The 20,813-nt window shown below is 43.0% G+C and overlaps 1 protein-coding gene across 2 annotated transcripts; it reads right to left on the bottom strand.

Moving 5' to 3' along the window:
- Positions 1-8,724: 8,724 nt before the first annotated feature.
- PROCR (protein C receptor) lies at positions 8,725-12,660 on the bottom strand. Of its 2 annotated transcripts, none has more exons than XM_029919280.1 (4): positions 12,434-12,660; positions 10,051-10,302; positions 9,335-9,613; positions 8,725-9,088 (listed from the first exon to the last, which is right to left on the bottom strand). In XM_029919280.1, exons 1-4 carry the CDS (start codon positions 12,510-12,512, stop codon positions 8,973-8,975), a joined length of 726 nt encoding a protein of 241 aa, XP_029775140.1. In that variant the 5' UTR covers positions 12,513-12,660; the 3' UTR covers positions 8,725-8,972. The 2 variants fall into 2 exon arrangements, with proteins under 2 accessions (XP_029775140.1, XP_029775141.1); XM_029919281.1 differs by having other exon boundaries at positions 8,725-8,989.
- Positions 12,661-20,813: the final 8,153 nt, after the last annotated feature.

Here is a 20,813-nt window from a genome sequence, read left to right as displayed (position 1 = left end):
ATCCTAGTTATCAGAACTGGAAGGTATTTTAGAAATTACAAACTCCTGGGGCACCTGGGTTGGTTAAGCTTCCAAGTCTTGATTTTGACTCAGGTCATGATCTCTTGTTTCCATGAGATCAAGCCCCACATTGGGCGCCACACTGACAGTATGAAGCCTGCTTGGGATTTTCTCTCTCGTCCCTCCCCCCTCAAAATAAATAAATAAACCTAAAAAAATTACGTATTCCCTTTCAGAGAGGGACACTGACTTATCACCCAAGGTCACACAGCTATGAACCGATATTTATAGGTCTATGCATGGCAGATGAGCTTTCTATCCACTCTCTACTCTGTTGTAGGATGTCCTGGAAATGAGCATCACACCTCTTGTCCTAAAAGGTCAAGAGTTACTCATCCCACTGTTTTGCGGATTCTTTGTTCTCTCCAGCTTTTGGATATGGACATGAACTTTTCAGAGAATCCTGGCAGGTAATCCTGTTACCCCTAGAACTTTTGACTCCTGCCCCCTCCCAGAGAGTGTTGTCACAACAATAGCTCAGGAACAAAAGTCAAAAGCCTCAAGTTCTACTTCCAGTTTTTTTTTTTTTAATATTTATTTATTTTTGAGAGAGAGAGAGAGAGATTGGGAGAGAGAGAGAGACAGGGTGTGAGTGGAAGAGGGGCAGAGAGCGAGGGAAACACAGAATCTTGGGCGGACTCCAGGCTCTGAGCTCTTAGCCCAGAGCCCAATGCGGGGCGCAAACTCAAGGACCGGGAGATCATGACCTGAGACGAAGGCAGACACTCAACCAACTGAGCCACCCAGGTGCCCCTCTAGTTCCAGTTCTTATACCAGGTAAGACAGCAGCTTGGACAGGCTGCTTAGTCTTTCCAGCTTCAGTTTCACCCTCGGTACAAGAGTGTTCAGTCTAATATTGATAATTTTACCTCCTTATTCTCCCTGTAGACATAGTAGAAGATTAATCGGACTGTGGACTGAGAAAGCACAAAAAGGGAATTAACTTACCCCAACCTAACTCCAGAGGCTCTCTCCATATTTTTAAGAAATAATTATTAACATTTTTTGATGGCTACTGATTTCAGCAGCTTTGCTTACTTTCTTCATATTCAAGATTGCTTTACTATTACTACCTTGTAACATCTTTATTGAGATATAATTCACACACCATAAAATCCATTTATTGAAAATATGCAATTCAATGTTTTTTAAACTATATTCAGAACTGTGAATCCATCATAAGTTTAGAATATTTTCATCACCCCGAAAGGAAACCTGTGCCCTTTAGCAGTCACTCTGTCGTCACTTCCTACCTCCAGCATGAGACATCGCTAATCTACTTTCTGTATCTATGAGTTGCCTATTCTGGACATTTTATGTAAGCGGAATCTTACAAGATGTGGTTTGTTGTGACTGGCTTCTTCTTTCACTTACAATGTTTTCAAGGCTCATCCATGTTGTAGCATATATCAGTACTTTATTCATTTTGGGGATACATAATGTTCCGTTGTATGAATATACCACATTTTGTTTATCCATTCATCAATTGATAGGCATTTGGAATGTTTCCATATTAAGGCTGTTATGAATAATGCTTCAATGAACATTCATGTACAAAAGTATTTGTGTAGACATATGTTTTCCATTCTCTTAAGTATGTAACAGGAATGGAATTGCTGAGTCTTATACTAGCTCTATGTTGAATTTTTTAGAACTCTCAAATGTATTCCAAAATGGTTATCCCATTTTACATCCCCATCCCCATGTATGAAGGTCACTTTCTGCACATTTTTACCAACACTTGCTATTGTGTTTTTTATTATAGCCATTCTTGATGGTGTGAATTAGTACTACATTATAGTTTTGATTTGCATGTAATGATGTTGAGCATCTTTTCATGTGCTTATTGGTCACTGGTGTATCTTGAGAAGTGCCAATTCAAATCCTTTGCCTATTTTTAAATTGGATTATTTATCTTTTTGTTGTGGTGTTGTAAGATTTCTTTATATATTCTGGATATTAGATCTTTATCAGATATATGATTTACAAATATTTTCTTCTATTCTGAGGGATAGAATATTCTATTCTTCATTATTCAGTGAAACACAAAAGTACTTTTATTTTGGTGAATTCCAATTTATCTATTTTTTCTTTTATTGTTTGTGCTTTTTGTATCATGGCTAAGAAACCATTGCTTAATCTAAGACAAATGTTTACATCTATGTTATTCTCTTTTTTTAATGTTTTATTTATTTTTGATACAGAGAGAGATAGAGCATGAGAGGGGAAGGGGCAGAGAGAGAAGGAGACACAGAACTAGAAGCAGGCTCCATGCTCTAAGCTAGCTGTCAGCACAGAGCCTGACGCGGGGCTCAAACCCATGAACGTGAGATCTGACCTGAGCTGAAGTCGGAGGCTTAACCAACTGAGCCACCCAGGTGCCCCACTATGTTATTCTTTAAGAGTTTTATGCCTTCCTTCTTTTTCAAAACTATTTTTATTTTTAAATTTCTTTTTTAAAATGTTTTTTAAATTTTATTTTTGAAAGAGAGAGAGAGCAAGTGGGGGAGGAACAGAGGGAGAGGGAGGCACAGAATCCAAAGCAAGCTCTCAGCACAGAGTCTGATGCAAGGCTCGAACCCACAAACCATGAGATCATGACCTGAGCCGAAGTTGGATGCTTAGCCCCCAGAAGGATTTTTTTTTTTTAAGTAATCTCTACACCCAACATGGAGCTCAGACTCACAACCCTGAGATCAAGAGTTGCATGCTCCACTGACTGAACCAGCCAGGTGCTCCAAGAGTTTTATGGCTTTAGATCATATATTTAGGTCTTTGATCCATTTTGAATTAGGATTCTAACTTCCATCTTTTGCATGGTGATAACTAGTTGTTCCAGCACCACTTAGATGATTCCTTCTCCATCAAACTTTCTTAGCATCTTGTAGAAAAATCAATTGACCACAAATGCAAGGGTTTATTTCTGGACTCTCAGTCCTCTCCCATTGATCTGCATGTTTGTCTTCATGTCAGTAGAACACTGTGTTGATCACTGTAATTATTTAGTAAGCTTTAGAATCAAGAAATATGGGTCTTCAGCTTTTCTGTTTTGTTTTCTTCAAGATTTCTTTGGGATCTATTCTGGGTCCTTTGCACTTCCATATGAACTTCAGGGTCAGCTTATCAATTTCTGCAAAAAAATGGCAGCTGGGATTTTAATAGAAATTACAATGAATCTGTAGATTGGTTTGGTAAGGATTGCTGTCTTAACATATTAAGTCTCTGGTCAATAAATACAGGATGTTTTCCCATTTATTTATCTTTAATTTCTTTCAATAAGTATTTATATTCAGTGTACACATCTTACACTTTTTTTGTTAAATTTATTAAGTATGTAATATTTTCATGTTACTGTAAATGGAATTCTTTTTTACATTTCATTATTGGATTGTTCATTACTAATGCATAGAAATACAATTGATTTTTATGTATTGATATTGTATCCTGAAACCTTACCTAACTTGTTAGATTTAACAGGTTTCCCTCCCCGCCTTTGGTAGATTCTTTAGGATTTTCTGTATACAAGATCTTGTCATTTCTGAATAGGTATACCTTTACTATTTTTCTTTCCAATTCAGATGGTTTTATTTCTTTTTCTTGCCTGAGTGCTCATGCTACAATTTCTAATATAGTACATGTTGAAATCAAGTAGAAGGAGCAGAAATCCTTGTCTTGTTTCTGATTCTAGGGGGAATGTTTCAATATGATGTTACTTGTAGGATTTTAGATAACCTTTATCAGGTTGAACAAATTCCTATGCATCCCTAGTTTGTTGAGTATTATTATCATGATACTTTAGGATTTTATCAAATGTTTTTCTGCATCTATTGAGATGATCATGTAGGTTTTGTCCTTTATTTTATTGACATGGTGTTATATTGACTGACTTTCCTATGTTGAACCAATTTGGCATCTCTGGGATAAATCTCACTTGATCACAGTGTATAATACCTTTTGTTTATTGCTGGATTCAATTTTCTAGCATTTTGCTAAGGACTTTTGTGTCTATATTCTTGAGATATTTGTGGTGTCTTCTGATGTGTCTATACGGTTTTAGTGTCAAGGTAATACTGGCCTCATAGAATGTCCTGGAAAGTGTTCCCTTCTATTTTTTGGAAGAGTTTATCAAAGATTGATGTTAATTCTTCTTGAAATGTGATGGAATTCACCAGTGAAATAATTTGGGCCTGGGCTTTTCTTTGCAGAAGTTCTAAAATTACTAATTCAATATCTTTATTTGTTACACATCTACTTAGATTTTCTATTTCTTCTGTGTCTGTGTCTTTCTCAGAACTTGTCCATTTCATCTAAGTTATCTAATTTGTTGGCACATAGTTGTTTGTAGAATTCCTTATAAACATTTTTATTCCTAATGTAATTTCTATAACATTTTTGTATTATGATCTTCTCACTTTTTTATTGGTAAGTCTAGCTAAAGTTTTGTCAATTTTATTGATCTTTCAACAAAAGAAGTTTTGCTGATTTTCTTTCTTGTTTTTCTAGATTCTAGTTTATTTGCTCTGAGACTTATTATTTACATGCTTGATTTAGGTTTAGATCACTCCTTTTTTTCTACCTTCTTTAGGTGGAAGGTTAGGTTATTGACTTGAGATATTTCTTCTTTTTAATATAGGCACTTATAGCTATACATTTCCCCCTATCTTGCTATGTCTCACAAAGTTTCCCTCTCCCCCTCTTGCAGCTAAGGCAAAGGCTTGATCATTTGGACGTTCCCACCAGGACTCTGAGTCTTGAATAAATAGTGTAAAAAAAAGCAAACAGGGGACAGAATAGAATTCACTTAAGATGGCACCAGCAGTGGAGATGGAGGTAGTAGTTCTGGCTGTGGTATACTTCACTGGACCATTCCTCTATTGTGACTTGGGTTGAGGTTCCTGGTTCTATTTTCTGAGCTTAATTAGCTGGCCTTCTTATCAAACTGAGGATTACTTGATAACCTTCCAATATATTTACTTCCTCCTTAAGTTGGCAGAGTTGGTTTCTGTTGCTTGAAACTAAGAATCTTGGCAAACCATTCAGATAAGGTTGGGGAGAAAGGGAAAGCTGAGGTCTTTTATTTTTCTCTTTGTCAAACTTTCTTTGTAAATCTCTGTGTTGCTAGTATTGTTGTAGTTCTTCTGTCATCTAAAGGGAGCCTGGGTGGCTCTAGTGGTTAAGAAGCATCTGACTCTTGGTTTCCACTCAGGTCATGATCTTATGATTGTGAGATCAAGCCACATGTTATTCTCTACACTGACAATGTAGAGTTTGCTTGGGATTCTCTCTCAACCTTTCTTTCTGCCCCTCCCCTCATTGTTCTCTCTCTCTCTCTCTTGTGCTCTCTCTCTCTCTCGCCCTCTCTTTCTCTTGCTCTCAAAATAAATAAATAAATATTTTAAAAAATATATGCTTTTGGTGGCACCTGGGTAGCTCAGTTGGTTGAGTATCCAACTTCGGCTGGGGTCTTGATCTCGTGGTTCATGAGTTTGAGCCCCACATGGGGCTCTCTGCTTTGCGCAGAGCCCACTTCAGATCCTCTGTCTCCCTCCCTCTCTCGCTCTCTCTCTCTCTCTGCCCCCTGTCTCCCTGTCTCTTTCTCTTTCAAAAATAAATAAAAACTTAAAAATATATATATATATGCTTTAAAAATTGATTACCTAAAGCACAGTTGGATGAAGAAAAGTGGTAGGATATACAATTTGAAAATTAGGATGAGGCCAGATTATACAAGTCCTTGAATGTCATTTTGAGGAGTCTGAAGTTAGCTTCTAAGTGTGGGGAATTTACAAAGCAGAACAATGATGGCATGATCAGATCTATGTTTTCTTTTTTTAATTTTTATTTTTTTATTGCCATGTAGATGAATTAGAACTCAGAGAAATTAGAAACCAGCAGAAGCAGAAGTGTTAGGAGGAGGCTACTGCTATGGTCCAGATACAGGATTGAGACAGTTGCTCAATCTAGAGACAGGCAGAAGAAGGAGAAGGAGAAGGAGAAGGAGAAGGAGAGGAGGAGGAGGAGGAGAAAAGAAGAAAAGAAAGATTGTCAGTCACATTTTAGGTTTTCTGGAAGCAGATGCTGAGACAGTTTGAGGTAGACGATATTAACTAGGGAAAGGAGAGGGACTGAATAGAGGGAGAAGTCAAACTGCAGTATAGATGTGACAGATACCCAGCCAACCTGGCAAGGAGCTCTGGAGTGAATAGTACTTATCAGAATTGCCCTGCAGTGGGCGAGACTGGCTGAGCCTTTACACCCCTGCTTTGCTCAGTCACCGCATGAGGACAGCCCCAAGAGGAACAGGACCCTGTGCAGGACGGTTCTCTGCAGGTGAGGCAGACACGGAAGGAACTGAAGCAACTTGCGGCTATCTGCTGCCTAAGCGCCCTGGAGCTAAACACCCAGTAGAACTGGGTGGTACACCTCCGTACCTACCGCAGAGAAAGGGCTGAATTACCATGTATCATAAAAAAGCAAGAGAGTGGAAAAGAAGGATTTGATTCTACAGATACTATATTTTGTAGGTGGGGATAAAGAGGGAGTAAATAAAAGTTAGAAACACTTAGGTTTCTACACTGCTATGGTTTGATAGTAATTCTGTCTAACTGATAGTAAACAACAGAGGAGAGAACAGGTTTGGGGAGAAAGATAAGGAACTTGATTTAGAACCTGTTGACCCAAAATGTCTGTGAAATATTAAGGTGGAGATGATTTTCAAAAATCAATGCAAATGTGGGATCTGGAGGTCAGCAGCAAGTGTTACATTTATTGAGTATACATATATATTCTTAATATATTCTTATATCATAATGCCTCTATGAGGTAGGTATTATTTTTATTATACCCTTTTTGTACATTTTATTATACCCTTTCTTTATGAAGAAACTGAGACTTGAAGAAGTTAAATGCCTGGTTCAAAGGAGTAAAACTCAAATCTGTTTGATGGCGAAACACCTGCTTCCAAAGACAAGATTATATTGCTTCCCCATGGAAAACACCACAGATAGGTGATGGCATTTGAAGCCATGATTATAAGTAGGTCATCCACAAAGGGTACAGCTTAAATGACACCAAAAAGCCAAAAAATGGAAGTCTAAAGTAGCCACGATTTCAAGGTGAATTGAGAAAGATGACAAAGGCAAAGGGATTGACGAGTGGCCAGAACAGTTTCTAAAATTTAAAAGTATGGAATCTCAGGAGTTAGGGTAAAAAGAGAATTCTAGTCCACAAAGGAAAATGTTGCAGATATCATGTGGGATGGAGATTTCACAATTCGAGGTCATTGGTGATCTTAGAGCAGTTTATAGGGAGTCAGGCTGCAGTAGTTTAAGAGTGAGTGGGATGCCGGTCCGAGTGGCTAAAATGAACAAATCAAGAGACTATAGATGCTGGCGAGGATGTGGAGAAACGGGCACCTTCTTACACTCTTGGTGGGAATGTAAACTGGTGCAGCCGCTCTGGAAAACAGTATGGAGGTTCCTCAAAATACTATGAATAGAACTCCCCTATGACCCAGCAATAGCACTGCTAGGGATTTACCGAAGAGCTCCAGAAGTGCTGATGCACAGGGGCACATGTACCCCAATGTTCACAGCGGCACTTTCTACAATAGCCAAATCATGGAAAGAGCCTAAATGTCCATCAACTGATGAATGCATCAAGAAGATGTGGTTTATATATACAATGGAATACTACCTGGCAATGAGAAAGAATTAAATCTGGCCATTCGTACTAATGTGGATGGAACTCGAGGGTGTCATGCTAAGTGAAATAAGTCAGGCAGAGAAGGACAGATACCATATGTTTTCACTCATAGGTCTAACAGCAGAAACCTAACAGAGGACCATGGGGAGGGGAAGGGGGAAAAAGAGTCAGGGAGAGGGAGGGAGGCAAATCATGAGAGACTCTTGAATACTGAAAACAAACTAAGGGCTGAAGGGGGAGGAGGAAGGGAAAGGGGGGTGATGGACATGGAAGAGGGCACTTGTGGATAAGAGCACTGGGTGTTATATGGAAACCAACTTGACAATAAACTATTAAAAAAAAAAGAGTGAGTGGGAGAGGAGGAAGTAGAAGAAAAGGTATAGTCTACAGGGCACCTGGGTGGTTCAGTCGATTAAGCATCTGACTTCAGTTCAGGTCATGATCTCACAGTCTGTGGATTTGAGCTCCACATCAGACTCTGTGCTGCAGTTCAGAGCCTGGAGCTTGCTTCAGATTCTGGGTCTCCCTTTCTCTCTGCCCCTCCCCTGCTCACACTCTGTCTCTCTCTCAAAATAAAATAAAGACAAAAGGTATAGTCTACTTTTCCAGAAGTTTTGCAAAGTAGAGGAAAGAATAATGCCATCTACATAAGTAAGGAATTTATTAACAATATTATTAATGAACTAATAGTTCTTTGCTCCCATATTTTAGTTTATACTCCCATCATTTCTCTGGTTATTTCTTTCTACCTCTACTATACCAGCATCCCTTCCCAAGCCTGGATATGCCTGGAAGCATCGAGTGGTGTTTATTTTGGTTGATGGACTTCTTGTATTTGTTAGGTGTTTGAATGCCTTGGGTGATTCTGTCTTTGGAGGACATGCCATAGACACCCTCCACCCCCACCCAACTCCATCATCTGTTTTCCAAAGATAGATAAGCATTCACTTCTCAGACCAATTCAGGAAAGCATGCAAGTTCTTAGGTGCTTAGCAAACCAAGAGCTCTGTCTACTTAGCTTCTTCCTTTCCCTTTCCCTCCCCCAAACTCTTGGTGGGCAGATCAGGGAGAAGAAAGGGGCTGCCACTCCAAACCTTCTGGGATATAATGTCCCAGATGAGGAATCTGTGTGGTTTTGTAGTGAGCTGAGATCTTCCCTCGTCAGCCCCCATCAGTCCAGCCCTTTTCCAGAGGGGTCTGGAGAGCAATCAACACCGCCGTCCACCTGTGTACAGGAAGATGCCTACAGCCACACCAGCAATGATGAAACTGCCCACCAGGACACCCAGGACCAGCGAGGTGTAGGAGCGGCCTGTTTGGCTCCCTGCAGAACATGCACAGAGTTAGCCTGAAGACCATACCCACAAGAAGTCCATGGTTTAAGTCAAACCCTAAGGATTTCTACCCCAAAGGAAGGGGGCTAGTTCACCAAGTGAGGTAAGCTGTGTAGACTCTGTCCCAATCCCGCATCCCGGAGCCTCCTGCTGCTCAAGGTATCCATCCTTCAGGTCTACCCATTTGCCTGGAACCCACCCAACAGCACACAGGCCCATTCCCAATCCCATCATACCTTTCGAGTTGTTCACAGTGGCGTGTTGCTGCACATATTGCACACAGGTGTCCTGCAGGAATTCTCGCAGTTCGAACCGAGTGCGATTGTAGGCGTTGAGCTGCTGCAGGGTGAAGGTGACCACCCTGGAGGTTGCCTGGGGCCCTGCCACCCATAAAGCTGTCTCTGGCTGGAAATGCACAAAGGAGCTCCCATTCACAGACACTTCGAAGAAGACACGGGCTGTAGAGCCCTCAGGAGGCAGCTCACAGCCCAGGAAGCAGCGAATGATCACAGGAACTGTGGAGGGGGGAGTCAGGGTGAGAGGGCTGTATGGAGAGGATGTCAGGTATGGGAGAAAATCCACCAGGGGGAACATGAACTTTCGGGGTTTTGGGTGAATCACGGACAGGGCCTCCCAACAGGGTCTGCCCCGAGGTCATGTCAGCAAAAAGAGGGACTGGCGGAGGGCCCGCAACTAGGACACCCAGTCCTCTTCAGGCTCAAGCTCCCACCCAGCAATTAGCAAAGGCAGGTGCCCTGGTATCACTGAGCTCCTTAGAGCAGCCGGCTCACACAAGAACAAGCCATCCACAAGACCCCTCCAGGAGCCCTGTCCCTTCCATAAGGCTCCACCCCTTCCCCCCACCCCGGCACAGGCCCGCCCCATCCAGTCCCGCCCACAGGCCGCGCCTCCCGCCTTGGCCGCGCCCCCCACGCGCGCGCGCGCCGCTCACAGGTCAAGCCCCGTTCCTGGTGCACCAGCAGCACCAAGCCCTGGAACTGCTGCAGGTAGGTCTTCAGACTTTTCTCTGTGTGCACCCAGCTCTCGGGCTCCTGCAAAGGCTCCAGCTGGCGGATCGTGACGTTGGTGCCCAGGCCTTCCAGCACGTGCGTCGTCAGCCCCCCCAGCGACGCGTTGCCCCGGTGCCACACTTGAGTGGGGTCGCGGAAGTAAGAGATCTGGAGCATGTGGAGGTTCCGAAGGCCTGCCAGGTGGTGTCAGCGCGTCAGGCCTTGGCCAGGCTTGGCAGGGCTTGGCGTGTAGCTGGAGATAATAACCCCCTACCTAAAGGCCAGCCGCCCACCTTCTCGGCCGTTCATAAACTACAAAGTGTTCCCCCACTCTTCCTCCCGTAACCCTGTCAGGAGGGCAGGAGAGGGATTATTATCTTCGTTTTACAGATATGGAAACTGAGGCTAGAAAGAGCAGAAGCCACTTGCCTCAGGGTAATCCAGTCAGTGGAAGAGCCACTCCCATATTTCCGTCTCTCACCCCTGTAACTACCCCCATTTCCAGTCGGTCAACAAATCCTGACTTACAGTAAAATCCCATTCCATCTCCTATTCTCTGCCACTGCCCCACTTCAGGCCTCATCGGTTCCCATCTCGACTTGGGTAGTAATGTCCTTCCTCACCCCCCTGCCCTCATTTTTCAGTTTCACTCCTAATCTGCCCTCTAACTGACCCAGAAATAAGATTATTCTCTCCTGCTTAAAATCCTCCAGTGACACACTTCCCTATCAAAATAATTAATAATAATAATGGCTATTAAGTACTTATTATGACCCAAGCACTGTACCATACACACATTATTATCTTATTTGTGCCTTCCTCCCATTACCTTAATGCAGTAGCTACTGTGATGAACCTCAGTCTATAAGGGAAGCAGTCTAAAATGGGGTCGCAGAACCAAGATTTGAGTGCGGGCAGTGTGATTCCAGCACTTTTAACCACCCAGCCATATTGCCTCCCCGTAAGATATCTGTCCACAGAATGAAGTCCAAAGTCTTTAGCTTGGCATTCAAGGCTGCCAGAGACCAGACCCCAACTGCCATATTTAACCTCTTCTAGTACTTATCTGTAGTAAACTACTTGGAATTCCTCGTGCTGCCTTTTGGCTGACAGGAATACCATGTCAGGGTCTCTCTGCCTCCAGGCAAATTTCTATTCCTGCTTCAAGACTCAGCTCTGTCGCCCACTTCTTGGAGTTTTCCTGATGCCTCTCCTCTTCACCCTCCCGGACACAGCCGGTCTGTTTCAGTGATCCCAGATTCCATGTAACGATCTCCAAATACAGACTCTACTGGGCTCCCCTAGGCTATAGAGTCATGTCTGGTTATCTCTGCCTCCTACACCTGTTAAGGTCCTGGCACAGGGTTGATGCCCAGAGAATGTGTGAGAAGGGAATGAGTCTGGGGTTGTAAATTTCTGTGTGGGTATGTCTTGTCCACCTTTGCATTTGAAAAGGTGTGCTCTTTGTCTGCAGGTGTGAATAAGTATATCCGTGTGGGTAGTCCTAGATAAGGCTCTTACATGTCCTGTGCCCAGTCTCCCCCGCTGTAAAAGAGAGATAATCATATTGCCTCCCTTGTAGAGATATTATGGGAGTTAGATGTGTCAGTGTGCATATGAACCGTGGTGAGTGCTCCTTGAATACTGGTGATTTGCTCCCTCAGAGAGGGAGACTGAGGCTACAGAGACCGTGGGAAAGGGGAGAAGAGGCACCTGTGTGGTCACCATGCAGGGCAATAACTCCTTTCTCTGCTTAAACAGCCACTTCAGGCGGCCTGACCCCCTGAGTTTTCCCAATGACCACAGCTTCTTCTTCCTCCGACCCCCTCACCCCCCAGCTGCCACCCATCTTACACCTTCTCCAGTCTCCTCTTCTGCCTCACTTATCTCAGCCCCCATCTCTCAGGTGGCTTCCCATTCCTTCCATCTCTCACCTCTTCCCATCTTCCTTGGACGTACCCCCATCCACCATCACCCTCAGTTCTCCCTCTCCAGATTCACCACCTCTCCTTGAGGCTAATTCCCTTATCCTTTCTACGCATCCCTTTCCATTTTTCCAGTTGTTCCACCCTTCTCCCTCCTTCCATCCCCCCACCCTCCACCTCTGCCTCCTCCATCTCTCCCTTCCCTGGGGCCGAACTATACTTCCTCACCTTGGCTTTGGGACACAAGTCAGTGCCCAGGACCCTGCCAACCCTACAGAGAGATCTGTCTGGCTGCAGGCACAGACGCTGTGGGATAAACTCTCCTCTGGTCTTTCCCATGTACCCAGACAGGCTGAGTCTCCAGAATCATCCCCAGGCAGGAGATGTACCCCTGACTCACCAGCTGAGGCTTCCTGGCTACAAAAGGCCCAGCCCGGCAGGAGCAGTAGACACAACCGTGGCAGCAATGTTGTCAGCATCCTGGAGCTGAGGTTCTTACTCCACCTGGGCTCCTGGATCTAGCGACAGAGGGCTCAGGCTGGCCGCAACCTAGGGAGAAAAGAAGTAAGGACCGTCTGGAAGGCGAGGAGGCTGCACAGAGGAGGCTGGAAGGTGGCCAGGGGACGGGAGGAGGAAGAGAGCGTCAGACTTATAAAGTGTTATCCTACCCCGGCTCATTTCCTACTAGGGGGCTGGCCTCCCTCTTGCCCTTCCCTTGCCCCGCCCTGCATTGGCCCTCGGGCCCAGACCTGCCTTTTCCCTTTTCCCTGGGCCTCTTCCAAACAGGGAGCGGAAAAGGGGGGAGCTGGGATCAGAGAGAAGTTCTGCCCATGCTGACTCAGGGGGTGGGGCATCTGCTTTCAATTTAGACCAGACTTCTAGGGTGTAGAGATCAGCAGGTTACTGATGGGGAAACTGAGGCCTAGAGAGGTGCGGGCACTTGCCCAACAGTTTGTACGTCATGGTGGTAACAGATTGGGGATTAGAGTTTGGTTTTCCAACGTGCTGGCTACATTTTATCAGAATTTTAGGTTACTGGTAGTTACACAATCAGGGATCTTACTCTCAGAAATACGTCGTTACAAAATGAGTATAAAACAGCTCACTGCAGCTGTTTGTAACAGGAGAGATTTATGAACAATCTAAATCTCATTAAAGGATTGGTCACTTAAAGCAATATTTTTCAAACTGAGGTCACAATTTACTGGTGGATAATGAAAACAATTTAGCAGGCATGATTAGCAAGGGGTTTTTTTGTTGTTATTTTTGTTATTATTTTTATGAAATAGAACAAAATAAAAATTTTCAGTGTATCCTTCTGGGTCAGGGTAAGCATTATTCCGTGAAATATTTGTTTAGTTGTACACGTTTATGTTTCAGTTTTCTTCATGTATGTTTCTGTGATGGGTTTTGAGTAGCAGTTTAAAATGTATTTCTTGGGGCACCTGGGTGGCTCAGCCAGCTAAGCATCCAACTTTGGCTCAGGTCGTGATCTCTCAGCCTGTGAGTTTGAGCCCTGCCTCAGACTCTGTGGTGACAGCTCAGAGCCTGGAGCCTGCCTCAGACTCTGTGTCTCTCTCTCTCTCTCAAAAAAAATTAAAAAAAAAAAACATTTTAAATTTTTTAATAAAAAAACAAATAACATCTATTTCTTACTGTAGGAAGCAAGTAGAAAAACTTGGAAGTTACTCCCCCAAACTATGGTAATCTGAACTGTGGAATACTAGGTAGTAGTTTAAAAAAAAACCCTCCCCTGCCTAATCTCGTCTCTGTTTTCATATTTCTTAGCACTACCTGAAATTATAAATATAAACCCCAGAAATTGTATTACTTATTCATTTACATGTTTATTGTCTGAATGTCCCACCTGAATTTGAGCCCCAAGAGGCTGTCCATCTTGTTTGCTACTGGGCCTGGAATAGTGCACATAATAAATAATATAATAAATAATAAATGTTAGCTAACAGATGACTGAATAAGATAGTTAGGATATGCACAAATCTCTAAGAGTAAGTTGCAGAATATTAGGTACCGTTTAGAACCATTTCTATGTCAGCCACACACATGGCATCTAGACAACCTATTTCTTTATGGGAGTAAATGAATCTGGCAAGATATACATCCAATATAGCAGTGATTTATCTCCAGTGATTATCAGGGAGGAGCCTGAGGTTAAAAGTATATGTGTGTGTTTTTGTGTATGTGTGTGTATGCACGTGCGTATATATATGAATGTGCATGTGTGTTTGTGTACGTGTGGGCATGCATGTGTATATGTGCAGTGTGTGTATGCATGTGTGTGTGTGGTGTGTGTGTGTTAGTGTGTTAGGGGTGGCAATCTTGTGAAAGGCCTTTTCAGTCTATTAATCTGTCTGTATTGTTTGAAAATTTTACACCTAAAATGTGATCATGTATCTTTTGTTGAATTAAAAATAGAAGTTTAAAGGGTGTCTGGGTGGCTCCGTTGGTTGAGCATCTGACTCTTGATTTCTGCTTTGGTCATGGTCTCAGTGTCATGGGATCCAGCCCCACATCGGGCATCAGACCTGCTTGAGATTCCCTCTCTCTCTCTCTCTCTCTCTCTCTCTCTCTCTCTCTCTCTCTCTCCCCTCCCCTCTTCCCCCTCCCCCGCTCATGCTGTCTCTCTCTCTCTCTCTCTCTCTAAAATAAAACAAAAAAAATTTTTTTTAGTTTAAGTAATAGATTATGGTAGGGTTGCTAGGTCATATGAGTGGATGTACTGACACGGGACGTGGATAAATGAGAAGGGGAATGTGGGACAATACACACAGTACAAGTCCACCTAATTTTAGTTAAAAATTTTATTTCTGTTTGAGTAATACATACAATTCCATTTTCATATTTAAAAAATGATATGCGTATCTGTATGTTTGTATATACATGGGAAGAATGCCAGAAGGTGGCTGTCAATAGAGATTACCTCTGGGAAATGGAATCAGATCGAGGGCTGAAGTGGGGGTGTTAGCTTCTTTCTTCTATAAACCATTCCTTGGAGGGAAAGTTGACATCCTAGTGGAGTTGGGGCAAACCCCAGACATCTACCAGGCTCCGTTCTCTGAACTGAATATATGCTCACCTCTCAATTGTTGTCGACCAGCTAGAAATAACCTAGTGTTTTTCCAGCTCGTCAAGAAGGTCTAGTCAGAAGAAGAATGGGGGCCTTGTTTTCCTGGACTGGGACTTAGGAAGAATGGAAGGTATTAAATCACTGCCAGTTGCCCTGTCTTGGCTTTATAAAAAGTTATTAGGAAATATTCCACATTTGAAGAATTTTTTCATGCCTGAAGAATTTCCATTACAAACACATTTTTCCTCACCACTCAGTGTAAGAAGTAAAATATTACCAATATAATTGAAGACCCTGTTTGCGCCTTTCTTCTCCCTGATTGTGTCTTTCTCCTCCTGCCCCATACCAAAGTAACCACTAATCAGAATTTGCTCTTTTTTCGTTTCCTCATTTCTGAAATACAACTACATATGCATTTATCCCTAAGCAACAGGTATTGATGGTTTGCCTCTTTTGAACTTTGTATAAGTAGCATTTTTTTGAGAGGTGGGAAGGGGCAGAGGAAGGGGTGAGAGAGAGAGAGAGAGAGAGAGAGAGAGAGAGAGAGAGAAAATGAATCTTAAGTAGGCTCCACGCCCAGCATGGAGCCCAACTCAGGGCTCAACTGTGAGATTATGACCTGAGCTGAAATCAAGAGTTGGAAACTCAGCCTGCTGAGCCACTCAGGTGCCCCAAGCTTTGTATAAATAGTATTGAAGTGCATCTATTCCTCTGCAACATACTTCCCCCCCCAACATATTGATAAGATTCATCCACCTTGTTATGTGTAGGTCCATTAATTCCTCCTGCTTTATAATATGCCATCTAGACTATCCCACAATTTATTTATCCATTCTCCCGTCCAAGCTTCCCCGCCTCCCCAGTTTTTCACTATTACAAAGTGCTGGTAAGACGTTCTTGTACATGTTCTCTTGTGCATATGTGGGAGAATTTTCGTAGGTGCAAACATGGGAATGGAATGGCTGAGTCATAGGTATACGCATCTTCAATTTTACTAAAAATTGCCAAACTGTTTTTACAAAATGTTTGGGCCAATTTACATTCCCAACAGCGCCTGAGAGGGCCCTCGCTCCATATCCTTGCCAACCCTTGGCACGGTCAGATGGTTGGGTGTAAAATGGCACTTCGTTTTGGTTTCACTTTGCTTTATCTGATTCCTAGTAAGTTTGTACATATTTTTCTTTGCCTTTTTTTACTCCCTTGAGGGGTTGGAGGGTGCCTAGGGCTGGAGGGTAGTAAAGCATATGATTGAACCAATTTGGAATTGAAAGCGGTCAGTCTTTGATCTACAAAGTAGGGCCTGCATCACAGGGTTAGAGTGGTCCACACCGCCTCCCACAGGGCTAGTCACAGACAGGCCTTTCCCACCCAGCTTAGCTCTGTCAGAGACAGAGGTGACAACCACAACAGCTGCTTCCCGAGCGTCCTCCTCACACACCAGCGGGCTGAAAATTAAACAGCAGAGACGGCAATTATTATAGCTAACAATTACAGTGAGCCAGGGACAGCGTTAAGCTCTTTACGTAAATAATCTCACTTTATCCATATGCCAGCCCTCCAAGGGGGGTTTCATTAACATCACCATTTTACTAATAAACGGAGGCTCTGAGAGGATAAGTGACTTACCTAAGGTCCCACAGCAAAAACTATAAGTGGAACCCATGTCTCTCTGATGCCAAAGTTTGTGGATTTAATCACCACATAGTATCTCAAAAGTTTTGGAGGATCACTCTCCATCAATACATTTTTGAACACATACTTTAACACTCTTGAGTACTTATATATAAGACATGTCCAAAATTCATACTGTATGCTAGGCCTTTGCCATCTTCTCTGGGGAAGATAGCACCAACTTATTGTGTGCATGTTGCAGATGAGATCACTCAAGCCCAGAAAGGCTAAGTGACGTGCCCAAGGTCACATACCATGAAAGTGCAGAGCAGGGATTTGAACTAAAAAATGAAGGGGTATGGGTTTGAGTATAGGGAGCATGAAGAAGAGTATTGGGGGTAGGGAAGCTGGTGAGTGGGGGCAGCTTGAGGGGCATCCCTGTTTTCCCTTCTAAACCCCGGGTTGGGATGGGGAAGAGACACAGTGTGTTGTGGTTGGAACCAGAGCTTATGCTGCATCTGGCCTGGGTGGGAGAGGGGCAGAAAATCACAGAGCAGAGTGGGCATAGCGCCAGCAACTGAGATTTGACTAAGATGTAAAGAATGAAGGTCCTGGGGCTTAGTCTGACTTCAGCTCAGGTCATGATCTCACAGTCTGTGAGTTTGAGCCCCCAATTCAGGCTCTGAGCTGCTTTGGATCCTGTGTCTCCCTCTCTGTCTGGCCCTTTCCTGCTTGCTCTCTCTCTCAAAAATAAATCAACATTAAAGAAATTTTTAAAGAATAAAGGTCCTATTTAGCAGAGGGATGTGAAGGAAGCTAGTGGTAGCATTTCCCACTCCAGAGAGCACATGCCAGGTGAAGATAAGGGAGACAGGAAGCAGAGCAGGGGCCAGTGCTGGTGCAGCCCCAGTGGGTGAGGAGGGGCTGGACTGCGCCAGGACTGGCGGTGTGCCCAGCTGGACGTCAGAGGCCCAGGCCTCTCCCTGCCCTGTTAGCTATTGAAGGCAGGCACAGTTTAACCAACCAGACCAACTCAGATAACAACGAGTGTGGTCCCTTCAGAGATCCCCTCCAACTTAAGATGTGGAATAGTCACATGTGCTTGGCACTGTATTAAGTTAGCAGAGTGGATGAGTCTATTCTCACTAGTGCCCTATGAAAAGTACAAAGAAACGGCCACTATTCTCACTTTATAGAAGAGGATGCAGAGACAGAGAACAGTGAACTGACCTTCTTGCCCAGAACATGCTTTCTTAATTATTAGACTGTCCTATGAAGATAAATGACTCATATAAAGTGCCAGAATCCAGTGTGTATTCCGTGGAAGAGATAAGAAAGGGGCTTGAATAAACAGAAGTGACCTTGTGGCAGGAAGAATGGAGGGTTGGCATTAAGTATAATCCTGAAGAGGAGGCAAGAAATAGATATGAATCTTACTCATAGTTTTCCCTTGTAGACACCAACACACCCCAGCTTGGGGAAAATGAAGAGAAGCCCCATAAAGTCAGACTGATTCTAGCTCTCGCCTGCCCAGCAAGTGGTAGGAACCTGGTATTCCTGGCTTGGCTCCTGCCTATCTTTCCAGCTTTATCTTTCCATGTATTTCAGTCTCAGCCAGATCTGCTCCTCCTGGTTTCCTGAACAAAGAGCACACAAATATTATCTTTGCACTTTCTTTATCATGTTTTTAGATAAACAGAAGTTCCTAATTTTAAGATAGTTAACTTTATAAATATTTTCCATTAGTTCATGCTTTTTTGTGCCTTGTTTAAGAAATCCATCCCTGCCCTAGGATCATAAATATTTTCTCCAATTTATCTTCAAAAGCTTTTCGAGGCACCTGGATGGCTTAGTCGGTTAAGCGTCTGGCTTTGGCTCAGGTCATGATCTCACAGTTTGTGAGTTCAAGCCCTGCATCTGGCTCTGTGCTGACACCTCAGAGCCTGGAGTCTCCTTCAGATTCTGTGTCTCCCTCTCTCTCTGCCCCTCCCCTACTCATGCTCTGTTTCTCTCAGTCTCAATAATAAATAATAAACATTAAAAATTAAAAAACAACAAAAGCTTTATAGTTTTGTCTCTTACCTTTAGGTATATGGTGTGGAGTAAAGGTCAACATTAGTTTCTTTTATGTGGAGATCCAGTTTTCTCAGCACCACTCTGCCCTTCCTCACTGATCTGCTGTGTCATCTCTGACTTACCGTAAATGTGTTCATTCTGTGTCAATAGCCTGTTTTTTATTCCCTGTCCCAATGTCTTGGTATCTTAATTAGTATGGTTTTATAATAATACCTTTTCATATCTTGCAAATCAAGTCTTCCCACTTTGTTCCGCAAGAGTGTCTTAGCTATGTTTGAACTTCTATACTTAAATTTTAGAATCACTTTATCCGGTTGATAGGATTTTGGTTGGTATCACATTGGATGTGCTGTTAATGGTTTGGAGGAGAATTGACATCTTCACAATATTGAATCATCCAACGCATGATAGAGTCTATCTCTTCATTTATTTATATCTTTTTTGGTGCCCCCCATCAGAGTTTTGTAAGTTTATCTCTAGACATCCCACTCACCCTTTGATAGAGTTTTTCCCCTGGAACTCTCATATTTTAAACTGTTATTGAAAATGGTATTTAAAAGAAGTGTCATGTTTAACAGCTTGTTGCCGGCACAGAAATATAATTTTGTTACACTGATTTTATATCTAGAAACCTTAATAAACTTTTATTTATTCTAATAATTAATTGTAAATTCTTCTGAATTTTATATATGCATAGTCTCATCAGTAGTGACTGTAACAGTGACTGTTTTATTTCTTCCTTTCTAATTTTTATAGTTTCTTTTTCTTTTTTTTTAATGTTTATTTATTTTTGAGAGAGAGAGAGAGAGAGAGAGAGAGAGAGAGAGAGAGAGAGAGAGTGCGACCGGGGGTGGGTTGCAGAGAGAGAGAGACAGAATCCAAAGCAGGCTCCAGGCTCTGAGCTGTCAGCACAGAGCCCGACATGGGGCTCAAACCCACAGACTATGAGATCATGACCCGAGCTGAAGTCGGAAGCTTAACCAACTGAGCCACCCACGTGCCCCTGACAAGTTATTTCTAAAAGTTTCTGCATGCCATCTTCTCTTCTTCCTTTATTTCCTCTAACATGGTTCCCATGCTTCTTCATTCTTTTATTCAGTGGGCATTTATTGAGCACTTAACGGTGTACTAGGACCTGAAACAGACAAGATCTCCACTTAGGAAGAAGACAATCAAGTAGGGGAGAGACATATAAATAAATAATGATAACACAGTGGACTAAGTACTAAGAGGGCCAGGCAGGTGGAGACGGGGGCTGAGAAGTGTGGGGGGGGGCATTTAAGTTATGAGAATAGAGTCCTCTGATTTAGCCTGGAGGTCAGAGAAGACTTCTTAGAGGAGGTGATACCCAAGCTGGTCCTGCAGAACACATGAGCGGTGGGAGTGGGGATAGGGCAGAAGGTGTGGGAAAAGGCATTTCAGATAGAGGGAAAAGAAGGTGCAAAAGAATATAATATGAAAGGAGCAGTAATACAATATGCTCGAGACATTAGTAGCACTTAAGGATGGCCAAGACACAACAGTGGTGGGAGGGAGATGCGACATGAAGAGGCAGGCAGGAGTCTGATGAAGAGTCTAAGGAATTGAGACTTTATCTTGAGGTGATTCTCACCTCGTTCTTTGGTCCCCCGACTACCATCAGAGTAGGTGCCACCTACTCCAGAAAGCTTTCCCTTACTTTGTACCCACAGTTTGAGTTGGATATTCTTCCTGTTCTACTATAGCCCTCTCTTTACCCTCATCATAGCCCTTAATTCTTTCCATGATGATTGTCTGCTTGAGCATCTGTCCTACACACCAAAAGCTATACGACAGCAGGGACTGTACTTTAGCATTTATGTATCACCAGGCTAGCACAGTACTTGGCACATAGTAAGTGCTCAATAGATGTTTATTGGATGAATGAAAAATTAATAGGACATCCAGGGAAGGAGAGAAAACTGTGACTCGCAAAATGCCTGGCACATAATTGCCCCTTAAAAATTATCTAATCTTTTTTGTGCCT

This window comes from Suricata suricatta, chromosome 12, assembly GCF_006229205.1.
Source record: "Suricata suricatta isolate VVHF042 chromosome 12, meerkat_22Aug2017_6uvM2_HiC, whole genome shotgun sequence".
Lineage (NCBI taxonomy): Eukaryota > Metazoa > Chordata > Mammalia > Carnivora > Herpestidae > Suricata > Suricata suricatta.
The sequence above is the reverse complement of the archived record's forward strand: the minus strand, read 5'-3'. Positions and strand labels throughout refer to the sequence as shown.